The sequence below is a fragment of the Herpailurus yagouaroundi genome, unplaced genomic scaffold, assembly GCF_014898765.1.
Source record: "Herpailurus yagouaroundi ecotype Mexico unplaced genomic scaffold, PumYag 162, whole genome shotgun sequence".
NCBI classification, from domain to species: Eukaryota; Metazoa; Chordata; class Mammalia; order Carnivora; family Felidae; genus Herpailurus; species Herpailurus yagouaroundi.
The window spans coordinates 2,478,710-2,490,445 of record NW_024412403.1 but is presented as its reverse complement, the minus strand read 5'-3'; the positions used below and the strand labels follow the sequence as shown (position 1 = coordinate 2,490,445).

Here is an 11,736-nt window from a genome sequence, read left to right as displayed (position 1 = left end):
TCTGAAATTACAGCTATCAGTCGGTTTGAAGATGGTGTCTTTCTTTTTATTTTTTAAGTTTGTTTTTGAGAGAGAGAGCACCTGTGCGCACCTGTATGAGTGCGCGTGTACTCTGAGCGGGGCAGGGAGAGAGAGAGAGCACGCGTGTGAGCAGGGGAAGGGCACAGAGAGAGAGAGAGAGAGAGAGAGAGAGAGAATCCCAAGTAGGCTCATGCACTGTCCGCACAGAGCCCGACGTGGGGCCGGAAATTCCCGAACCGTGAGATCATGACCTAAGCTGAGAACGAGAGTCGGACGCTTGACCAACTGGGCCCCCAGGCGCCCAGACGGCGTTTCTCTTTCTAATCTTTCTTTCCGGTCTCTGGCAGAGTAGTTCTTTGAGAAGCGGCTCCCCTCTCAGCATCTCTGACCCTCACGTTAAGGCAAAGGGATGAAAGCCTGTTTTCCGCTCAGGGGGGCGGAAGGCTGCAGGAACACCTTCCTGCTTCCGGGAAGTTGCGTTCTGCATTCTTTGAGAACGAGAGAAATGCCGTTAGCCGTTGGGTGAGGGACTTTGTGTGGCTGGAGCGTGGATCGCAGCCCTGAACAGAGCGGCGTTTTCAGCGATGCCACGTGCTGGTCACTAGAGTGTTCCGTCAGTTTGACAGATTCGGTGACGCGCGCTTTGTGGGTGGGAACGTTCCCCGGGGCCTGTCGCCGGGGTAACCTCCGTCCCCGCTCTCGCTCGTGTCCTAGTTCCTCCTGTACTGCGAGGGCACGCGCTTCACGGAGAAGAAGCACCGCGTCAGCATGGAGGTGGCCGCCTCCAAGGGGCTGCCCGCCCTCAAGTATCACCTGCTGCCTCGAACCAAGGGCTTCACCACGGCGGTCCAGTGCCTCCGGGGGACAGGTAAGCGGCCGCCACCTGCCCTGGGCTCTGCGAGCAGCAGGACGGGAGAGTGACCTGCCCCGAGCCACGCAAATGACATGTGAGATACAGGCAGAGGCAAGTGGGTGGGGCTAACGTGTGTGAGGCTGTCGTGTCCTTTCTGACACGATGGAACGTTAGTTAGTGGGGAATCAGCAAAGCGATGAGAAAGCGTGTAACCGGAAACCTTACGAGGGGAACCGTATGTGTTCCTGATTAATCCCAACGGAGGCAAGATCAAAGAGAGGGGACAAAGAGCAGAGCATGTAGGAGGCAGCCAGACAGTAAACTTGGACACGAACGGTCAGTAACTGCACTCGACCCGCGTACCCACGTGGCAGGAAGGTGAGCCTGCGGTGGGGCGCAGGACTGTGCGGGGCGGGTTCGGGGTTGTGCGGGTGCTGAGCTGCGCGTGCGTGCCGTGCGGCGTGGGCACGACGCTGTGGTGCAGGGGTGGGCGCTGAGGGATGCGGGGGCGGAGTGATGCGGGCGCAGGGGCAGGTGCAGGTGTGCTGCGGCCCTGGCCCAGGGCTCACCCCCACCTCTCCCTACAGTCGCAGCCGTGTATGACGTCACGCTGAATTTCCGCGGAAACAAGAACCCGTCTTTGCTGGGGATCCTCTACGGGAAGAAGTACGAGGCAGACATGTGCGTGAGGTGAGCTGGGAGGGTCCCCGCCAGTGGCAGCCACCCCCGCCCCCCGCCCACCTCCCCAGCCCCTGGCACTGGGCCCTCCCTGCGCCCAGTGGAGGCAGCCTTCTCCCCAGGACTGCAGATGTGGGGACAGACACAAGCACCCCTCCTGCAGGGTGGAGGGGTGGGTGCGGGGGTAAAGGCAGAAAGTTCTGGAAGCTCAGGGGGAGCAGCAACCCCTTCTTTTTAAAAGGGGCTGAGTGAGGTTCAGCTTGGACAGTGACCAGGCTTGTTCTCGACAGAAGGGTGAGCTGTCCCAGCTCAAGGGGCCGATGCTCTTAGTGGGGACTGTGAGGCCAGCTCAAGTGTGATTCCATGCGCGCCCTCCTGCTCCGCTTTCTGTCCGAATATCCCTGGGGAGACTTGTCCGTCCCTCCGTCCCTTCAAATGCCCGGGAGGGCAGGACCTTCCCCGGCGTGTGGGCGGGTCCCGTGGAGCCTTTAGCTCCTGTGTCTGACACCCACCAGCACCGGCTGGGTGTCTAGCCGGTCACGCTGGCCCTCGTCAGAGGCCCCCCTCCGGTGAGTGTGGAGAACGTGAGCAGGTACACGTTTGAAACAACGACACCTAGTCTCCCCACCAGGAGTAACTTTGTGAATGTGAAGAGTAAGCCGGGAGGCTTTTTCCTTCTGAAGTTTGCAGCAGACTGGCTCGAAGTAGGTGTAAGGCCTCGTTGCATCCTGGGGTGGGGAGAGAGCCCGGGATCCTTGCCCTTAGGCCTCGAGAACCACCAGGGACTGCGTGGCCGATCTGGGGCTGACCTGACCCTGGCCGTGACTCCGACCAGAACACATGCCGTGGTCCAGGGCAGTGCCAACAGTGGCGGGCTCTGTGTCCTCCCTCACCTAGCCGGTCCCCGGGGAGTCAGGGGTGCGCCTCGGCCACCAGGGTCTGAGCTGGCGGGTGAAGGAGCTGGGGGAACTCTGTGGTCCAGCCCCAGGCCGGTGCCCACGGCCGCCGCACCGGTTACCTCTCCGAGTGGACGGTGCCCCCCGCCCCCCCCCACCAGCAGGAGGAGACCCGTTCCTTCCTCTGTTCGTCGTGCCCTTTATTGCAGAAGGCATGGAGTTATATTTTACCTAACTAATCTCATAATGGGTATGTGCTTAGAGCTTCTAAAGGTTTCAACTTCCTGTTTTGTGATACTTGCCATGGGGTATTTTGAATAAAAGCAGGATTCCGACGAGTGCAAAACATGCTTCTAATCCAGCCAAAGTTCTCCTGGCCCGAGGGGGCTTTCCCCTTTGACCCCACCTCCTGTCCCCTCCCGGTGAAGTTGTCCTGGGGGCAAGGTCAGGGGCATTTGGTGGTGGTGGCCCAAGCTCCCCGTGTCTGTGCTGGCCCTTGGGGCAGAAGCCTTGAAGAGGCTTGAGTCGACGCCAGGAGATAGGTGCCAGTCTTTATCTTTATTTTCAGCACCATTTTGAGTCCTTATTTTATACGTTTCATACTGCACGTGGCCACCTTGTGATAGAACGTGGCTGCGGCATCCACTCTGGGATGTGGATGTACAGCCAGGGAGGGCAGTCGAGTGAGTTTTAAGCCCTTAGCAGCCATCCCTCTGTAGACAGCCCCCTTCTGAACTTCGTGTCCTCACCTGTGGCACACCAGTTCCCAAGAACTTTGGGGGTCCACAGAGCCACCCAGAGGCTGCGTGTCGTGTGGCCCCCGCGCCACTCCCATGTCTGACAGCACATGTGCTTATAAAACTTTGCTGGTTTCCTTCCAAATACGGGGAAGATCGGGAGGTCTAATCCGCAGAAGCAAAGTTCTCCATTTTCTTAGACACAGGGTTGGGATGCCTTCAGCCAGAGATTCTCCCAGGGCCGCTCTTACTCTGGCCTGCTGGGTGGGCCCCGGCGCCCCCTGCTGGCGATCTCAGGTGCTGCGGCTGCCGCGGGTCCCCGTCCTTGCCCCGGTTCCCCTCCCCAGCTGGACACCCGGGCTCCAGGGCCGGTAATGGTAATGCGGCTGCTGATCACTTTCGTAAATAAGTTCGTGTCTGCACTGGAGTCAGCTGTCTGTGAGTGAAGATTGAAGTCCTGAATCTCTCTCGCTTTTCGTATTTGGAGCACGTAGCTTTCGTTTGTGAAATACATAATTTTCTTGGCCTAGTGGAAGCCACTCTCGGTTCTATTTCCAAAGAACGAACCATTAAGACCCAAACTCCTGCTGCAGCCCACAAATGCCCGCCCTCCACAGTGGGAACGGGACACGATCTGCCCAGGAGAACCCCTCGTGAGAGTCGCTGGCTTTGCCTCGAAGGTGAATGGTCTCCTGGCCCTCCCTCCGGGGCCCCCGCAGCCCCGCGGGGCTCCAGGCGCTCCACTGTGCCCGGGTGGACGCCCTCGACATTTGTGTGTTTTTAGGAATTGAGAGTGAGGTGTGACCAGAAAAGGCGGGGGGAGGGGGCAGAGAATAACCGAGCTGTGCCACGATTATGTCCCCTTTTCTGTGCGATGCCATGCAACAGTGAGCCACTTTGCTCTCGATCTTAACAAAACAGGAGATTCCCTCTGGAAGAGATCCCGCTGGATGAAAAGGAAGCAGCTCAGTGGCTCCACAAACTGTACCAGGAGAAGGTAACGGCACTCAGCTTTCCTCCCCGGGGGCTCGTGAAGAGGTCTCGAAGGGGCGGCTCGCAGGGCAGGTGGGACCTTCCGGAGACGGGGGCGGGGCGTCTGCAGTCCTCGAACACTTCTACCTTCTTTATTCTTTCCATTTTCTTGTGAGAAATCAACACGCTGGAGACGAGTGTAAAGGATAACACGGTGCCTCTACAACCGCGGCTGGTTAACGTTCTGTCACATTTGTTTCCTTTTTCGTGTAAAAGAAGGTATCGATCTGTAGCCTCCACATATATATATATATGGGGTGTGTGTGTGTGTGTGTGTGTGTGTGTGCGCGCACGCGCACGCGCGCACACCACAGGTGACACGAGGTTATCCTTATGCCCCCCACCCCGGTCCTTCCCTCTCCATTCCCCGGTAGCACGCCCTGCCCTGAACGCCCTGCCAGCTTGGTTTCCGTATGTGGGCAGGACGTTAGATCTTCATCTTCAGCATCGTGGGAGGCGTAGAGAATGAGAAAGTCCTTTCTGCATTCAACAAGTACCCTTTTAAAGGCACTGACGAGCTCTTAAGAAAATCTGGGAAATCTCTAAGGGTCAAAAAAAGAGGTTGAGCTGAAAAGCAGGTGGCGAGCCTGTGACCCGGGAATGCCACGCTCCACCAGCGGGTTTTGCGAGTCCCCTTAACCTGGAGTCTTGATTTTTAACGCCTACCCGGAACAGAAGATCAGGGTTTGATCTCATGCCAGGTCCCTGAGATCCTGAGATCCAGGCCTCAGGACCCTCCGAGAGTTTTCCCTCGCACGGTGAACTGAAAGAAACCTACTTTCCAGTGCAGGGAAATGGCTCTGACGCTCCCCCTTCTCCTCTTGGTCTGAACAAGGGCTCCCTGATAACACGTAACCACACGTCTGCCCTCGAACGGCTATGCTAGCAACACAGCTCAAGGAGAATAGAACCAAAACATCAACACAAGTGGTTCTGGCAAATCACTAGAGTTCCTGAGAGAAGCCCACGCAGGACCGGAGGGACGTTCCTCCAAACCTCAGCTGCTCACGATCTCCACGGGGAAAATTCTGTCGGGGAGGAGCTCATAACCAGACCACGTGGGCAGGGCGCACAAAGAACCGAAGAGGTAAACTCTCCAAAAACTGCAGCCAGTGGAACTGTCAGAGACTAAAGTCAGTGCGTCCAAAGCGATGGGGCAGAAAGAAGGAACTGAAAAGAAAAGGGAAGGATCTGCAGAAAAAAAGGCAGATTTAAGAAAAACCGAGTCGAATTTGTAGGCAGGAAAAATCTAGCTGTTGACAGTAAAATCTTAATTAATAGATTGAACAGCAGACTTGATACAGCTGAAGACACAATTAGTAAAGTGGAAGATGGAGAAGAAATTCCTGGGAAGGTAGCGGGAGGGAGTGCACACACAAAAGGAAGTACAGAAAACACGGAGGGCAAAGTGAGAGGTCCAGAAAAGAACTGCTGGTGGGTAAGAGACAGGAGTGGTGAGGAGCAGGGGTCAGAAGACCGCCGTCAAGCTTCTAGCACGCGTCAGGTTCAAGAGCCACAAGTCTGGAACAGGGTAAGTGAAAAGATATCCACTCCCCAATTATCACTGAAATTGCAGAACACCCAAGACAACCAGGAGCTCTTAGAACAACCAGAGAGAAAAGACCGATTCCCCGGGAGGGAATGACTGTCACGTTGACGTTAGACACACGTCTTACTATGTATCACAACCTCTTCTGAATGTCTTATGCACGTTTTGTCCTCACAGCAACCGCACACAACACTCTGGCAGGTGCATACGTTATACGTGAATACACGTAGAAAAACAGAGAGCACACACAAAATAGAACAAAGAAAATAATAAAAACAGCATATGTCATTGCGATGGAAAGCAAAGCCACAGGAGTGAATCAGCTGTACCACATGCTTTTCCTGTGAAAATATTAATGATCTAGAAATCCCCGGGCAAGACCGACCAGTTAGAAGCGTGATTGCATCAGTAGAGACAGAAAGGTGAGCTGACCAGAGAGCAGAGGACAATGGTGACAGTAGCATCTCTCACTTAATGCCCGTACATTTGAAAACTTAGACGGCACGCGGGATTTCCAAGAACACAGCTCTCTGCCGAAGAGAAACGCAGCCTACGTGCAGAATCCGTACGGCGTGTGTGTCTCGGGTCGGTGGAAAGGCAGACCTGGCACTCGCCAGCTGGAAGCGGGGAACGCGTCCCTGAATCTAGGTCCGCATCAAAGAGTTTGAAACTCTTGCCACAGACATTTGTGAGCAACGGCATTTGCGCAGCGCGAGATGAGCCATGACCTGGTGGCGCGTTACTGGAAAATAGGGACCCCGTGTGTGCGCTTCCATTCGCTAAAATTCCATCCGCGTGAACGAACTGCGGACCATCAACACGGCTACACCTTGGGGATGTGGTGTATGGAGATAGCCGGCCGCGGTGTGTGGGGGACGTATGACACCCCTCATGGGAGGCTGCCAGCGCGTCTCGCACGCGTGCCCGTTGAGCGTGTGTGTGATCGGTGTGGGGGGAGCATGGTGACCCCGGAGGGGACGGAGCGGGGGCCTCATCTCCGGCTCCCAGGTGTACCTCCCCAGATCACCTGGTGCAAATGCACCAAGCGACAAGTTTTGACATCGGCAACTTTTTGGGGTATTTTTATATTATCTGCCATGTTTTTTCTCGAGTATCGAGACATATACTAATACGGTAGGCTGGCTGTCCTTCCTGTCACATGTATTTTACAGTAAGGACCGCATACCGCGTGCTGTCTGTTTTTTCTTTCTCCGGTCACCATCGTTTTTGTGTCTGTCAGCGTTGACGTACGCAGATTTAACTCACTCCTTTCCTTTTTTTTTTTTTTTTTTTCAAGGTTTTTTATTTTTGGGACAGAGAGAGACAGAGCATGAACGGGGGAGGGTCAGAGAGAGAGGGAGACACAGAATCGGAAACAGGCTCCAGGCTCCGAGCCATCAGCCCAGAGCCTGACGCGGGGCTCAAACTCCCGGACCGCGAGATCGTGACCTGGCTGAAGTCGGACGCTCAACCAACTGCGCCACCCAGGCGCCCCTCACTCCTTTTCTTTTAGAAGATCTTTGAAAAGAAATTTTTTTTTAAATTTAATAAATTCCACCCCCGATGTGGGGCTCAAACTCACGACCCCAAGATCAGGAGTCCCGCTCCAATGACCGGGCCAGCTGGGCACCCCAGTTCACTCTGCTTAAATGCCCCCTTCTGGCATTGTGCCATGGGTGACGGCCTGTTGTCCCCTCTGCGGACAGTCAGGTCGTGTCCCACTCCGTGCTGCGCGTTTCTTGGAGACACGGACTCGTGCTGTCACCGCTGGCGTAGCCCACTCACTTTGTGAAATGTTTCTAAGCCGTGCTTCGAGGAGACGTCCAGTTCACGCTGAGCGTGAGAGGCCCCTTGCCCCCTGGGTCGTGTGAGTAGAGGGTCCGGCTGGCCCCCTGCAGCGACCAGACTCAGCACTTGGATCCCGATGCCACAAACAGCCTCTGAGCGACGTTGACACCCTACACGGCTACCTCCGGTCATAACCTAGGAACGGACCACGCTCTCACCGGCGGAGTACAGAGGTCGTGCCCCGCGGCTTCCCCATTCTGCAGATGTGGAGACGGGGCTGCGGGTGCCAGGCGGAGCCGTCCCTGGGCCTCCCGGCCTCCTGCCCTCACGCCGTCTGCGCGCCTGCTGCACGGTCAGGAAGTGGTACCGTGAGGCCAGCGCTCCTGCCTCCTGGCCACTCGAGCCCTCCTAGAATGTGCGCTCTGGGCCCGTGGCCCCGGGGCCCCTCCACCGCCAGGCTTCGGGGGGATGAGGTCAGGTGTCTGCAGGCGTTGGCGGTTGGGATCCTCGCCAGCGCCAGCATGTTGAGCAGAGGTTTGCAAGGAAGGGAGCAGACGGGGCAGGGGAGGGTCGGGAGGAGAGGGCACGAGCTCCGAGAGCCAGCTCCAAGAGGCCGCCTCGGCGGGTCGGGCCCAGCATTTCGTCTCAGTGAGACAGACCCAATGTGACCGAGTCTGAATGCTCCCGTGTGCCATGGGTGAGTGCCGTTCCCCCTGAAATGCGGGCCAGGGCCACATGCCGAGTGCATGTGCACACTGGCACACACTTCCCGCCGGGGGAGCCCCGTTCAGAATGGTGCGGAGCGCCTCCGCCCGGGAGGAGCGGGTGTGTACGTGCCGCGGGGGCGTGAGCACTGGGCTTTTGTACAGGTCCTCCCTCAGGACAGCGGGTGGGCTTGGCCGCCTCCCTCCCCCTCCCCCACCCCGGCAAGCAGGATCCTGCCACCACTCCCGGGTGGGTGTTGACAGGGGGTGGACCTGAGCCCTCCCGGTTAGACAGGGCAGTGGGCGGGACCAGCAGCCCTGAGAGGAGCCACGCCCCCTCCCCCGGGGAAGCAGACCGGTGCCTGCAGGAAAGGATGTCCCTGACCGGAGGAGCCCCTCCCCTGGGAGACCTGGGGGCAGGGGGATGCGTTGTGGCAGGTGCACGACTGGGCTCCAGGCAGGTCAAGGCCGTGCCCCACCCGCCCCGCCTTCAGAAGGTAGCAGGAGGCGATGAGGTCAAGGCGGAGGTGACTGCCTGTGCCTGGCTGGCTTTGAGCTCTGACACAAGCAGCCGAGGGGCTCCGCGAAGGACACACCGTCCCGCATCTGCCGCGCGCTCACGGCTCGCCGCTTTCTTTACGCGGAACTGTTTTAGGCTGAGTCCGTTTCCGTGGTCAGTACCGGTCAGTACAGCGGCCACTGTCGTTGACTCTTTCAGGACGCGTTGCAGGAGATGTATAACCAGAAGGGCGTGTTTCCAGGAGAGCAGTTCAAACCTGCCCGAAGGCCGTGGACGCTTCTGAATTTCCTCTTCTGGGCCACGGTCCTGCTGTCTCCTCTTTTCAGCTGTGTCTTCGGCGTCTTTGCGAGTGGTTCCCCCCTCCTGATCCTGACGTTCCTGGGGTTTGTGGGGGCAGGTAACGCACGCGAATGATAGCACAGCTCAGGGTCGGGGATCTTCTGAGCGCCAGCCGCAGAGCTCCGCAGGGAGCTGGGTGCGCCTGGAGCCCTTTTGGCCTCAGAGAGCGGGCTCTGTCGCTAAGCCACAGGGTCGTGGAGACCACAGCCAGGTCCCGGGGCCACGTGCTCTTGTGGCATCCTTGCTGAACTGGGCAGGCGCCTGTGGGGAGTCCCTGAGCTACTCTGTCTGCGTTCGGGTTTGGGGGGCTTGGGGGGGCTTGATGGTCTGAGGGTCTCTGAGGACATGGTCATTACTGTCCCGAACAGAATCGTGGGCGCTCAGGACTCCCCAGGTGTCCTTGTCGGAGGGACGGGCACCCAGTCTGCCCCTGGGCACCTCACAGGGCAGTGCAGCCCCCACCAGGCCCGCACCCACCTCCTGGCGCTGGAGGAGCGGAGGCCATCACTCCCCCCCCCCCCCCCCCACGGGCTGAGCCCGGCAGTGGGAGGGGCCGGGGGAGGGGAGAGGGCTGGCCTGCCATCCCCTCGGGACCCTGCCCAGCAGCGAGTTCCCTCGTGGGACGGCCAAGCCATGGGTCTAACCTTGCCTCTTTCCTATTTCAAAGCTTCCTTTGGAGTCCGCCGGCTAATAGGAGTAACTGAAATAGAAAAAGGCTCTAGCTACGGAAACCAAGAATTTAAGAAAAAGGAGTGATTCCTGGCTGTGGTTGCGCACACGTAACCCGACGGCGGTGTCCAGTTAACTCAAAAACAGAACCACACACCCAGATCGGAGGAAAAGACACTTAGAAACTATTTTTCTTATTAACTGGTGACTAATCTCAACCAATAAACCTTGAGCCAAGAGCAAAGCCGTCGGAAGGCCTGCGGACGAAGACGCCAGCGGCACCCCGGGCGGGGTCCCAGGGTCCCACGAGCCAGGCTCCGAGGGCGCCGTGCGTGCGGGCCCACCGCTGCGGGGGGCCGGGTCCCACCCCACCGCGACCTCGCGAGAATTCTGCCTGCCAGAGGGAGCCTTCGGCCGCTTTCTCTTCTTAAACTTAGATCCATTTTTGGTTTTTACCAGTTATTTTGGGAACTCCCCCTGCCCCCGCCTCCTCCCCTGACCCCAGCCAACCCTCCCCGGCCCTCCCGAGAACGAGGACATGTCAGCCCCCAGGCCCACAAAGCACCTGCCCGTCCTGTCTTCACATACGGGTGTTCTCGGGTGACCGGGGCGGGCCGAGCGCCAGGTGGCCGGGCAGGTGCCCCTGAGCTGGCGGTGGGGACGCCCCACCCCGGCTGCCTGGCTCCTCCCTGAGCCTGTGTGGAAGCACTTTACGTCTGTTTCTAAAGTGATCCGCCCCCTGAGACCTCTGTCCCTCTTTTTCCCTGCTCAGTCCTCAGCCCCTCTACTGGGCCGCACCCCTGCCGCCAGCCCCGGGGACAGCTGCCCTGCAGCCCACGGGCCTCTTGGATGTTGGTTTCAAAGAACGTCCCCACCAGACCTCCTCTCTTCTGGAGGCGGTTGGAGACTGTTCCCTGGGAGCTCGTCGGCTCCTAGGGGTTCTATTTTTGCTGTTGGTCTGTTCGTGGCTGTCGTCTCCCTGAGAAGTAGAGGTGGTGGCCCCCCCTCCCTTCCCTGAGCAGGTGCCTGGGTGCCCGGGGCGGGGCTGGGCACCTCCTTGCGCAGGCTTCGCCTGGGAGCCCGGGAGCACTGCCCCGCCTCAGCTCCCCCTGCTGGGGGGTGTCTGCCAGGGTCCCGACTTCGCTGCGGCCCTGGGCGTGGGGCTCCCCAGCAGGCCTCTCCCCAGACTCGGCTCAAGCATCCCGCTGTCCACTCGCTTGCATCAGACTTCTTTCTTAAACCTCCCGCGTGCTGTTTTCAAGTCACACCCCCCTCGCCTTTTTTTTCCTTCCCCCCCTCTTTTTAGCAAAGGAAGGAAAAGTAACGGGTGTTAGCCCTGGTGCACTGGAGCCAGCGTGCCGAATAGAGGCAGGTTGGGTTTTCTAGGAGAAAAGGTGGAGGAAAGAGGCATGGAGAAGATATAGACTAAATTGGACAAGTGCCTCTGCATCAGCCCTAAGTGTGTATTCTGGGAGGCTCTCTGGGGACAGCACGCGGTCTCTAGGACGAGGACGCTGCTGGGTTCTGGGTGAGAGCACCCCGCCCTCCCCCCGCTGCAGGGGGGGCCCCCCGCGGGTTAGTCTGCTCTCCTGTGGCATGCTGCTCCCGGCTTCCGTGTTTGTGTCCTGTGCTAACGCACTAACACCTAAAGCATCTTGAGAACGCTGGGAGGGCGCTCCTGTGTGCATGCGGTCCCTAGAAGGCCCAGGTTTAGGTCTTGTACCTTGTAATTCATGGTTCTCCTTGGCCAGAGGAGTTCTCTCCCCCTGAAATGACTATGTACCGGGCACCCTCCTCCCAGAGCCACCGGAGGGGCCGTGCGGGGTCCGGGTACGATGGAGGCTGAGGGCGGGCATAGGTCTTAAGTCTCGGTGATTCCCTTCTGATCTAACACAGATGAGCCCGTGCATTTGGTGCCCAGACCTTGAGAGCAAGCAAACCTCACCATGG

At 58.5% G+C, this 11,736-nt stretch overlaps 1 protein-coding gene across 1 annotated transcript in view; it reads left to right on the top strand.

Annotated features, from left to right (window-relative positions):
* The window catches only part of AGPAT3 (1-acylglycerol-3-phosphate O-acyltransferase 3), a 35,202-nt gene extending 23,999 nt beyond the window's left edge, over positions 1–11,203 (top strand). Inside the window, exons 6-10 of the mRNA XM_040483793.1 lie at positions 736–889; positions 1,462–1,564; positions 4,107–4,182; positions 8,977–9,175; positions 9,785–11,203. Of these exons, the coding sequence (XP_040339727.1) occupies positions 736–889; positions 1,462–1,564; positions 4,107–4,182; positions 8,977–9,175; positions 9,785–9,873 (621 nt within the window). The 3' untranslated portion in view covers positions 9,874–11,203. The remainder of the gene's footprint in view (positions 1–735; positions 890–1,461; positions 1,565–4,106; positions 4,183–8,976; positions 9,176–9,784) is intronic.
* The last annotated feature ends 533 nt before the right edge of the window (positions 11,204–11,736 follow it).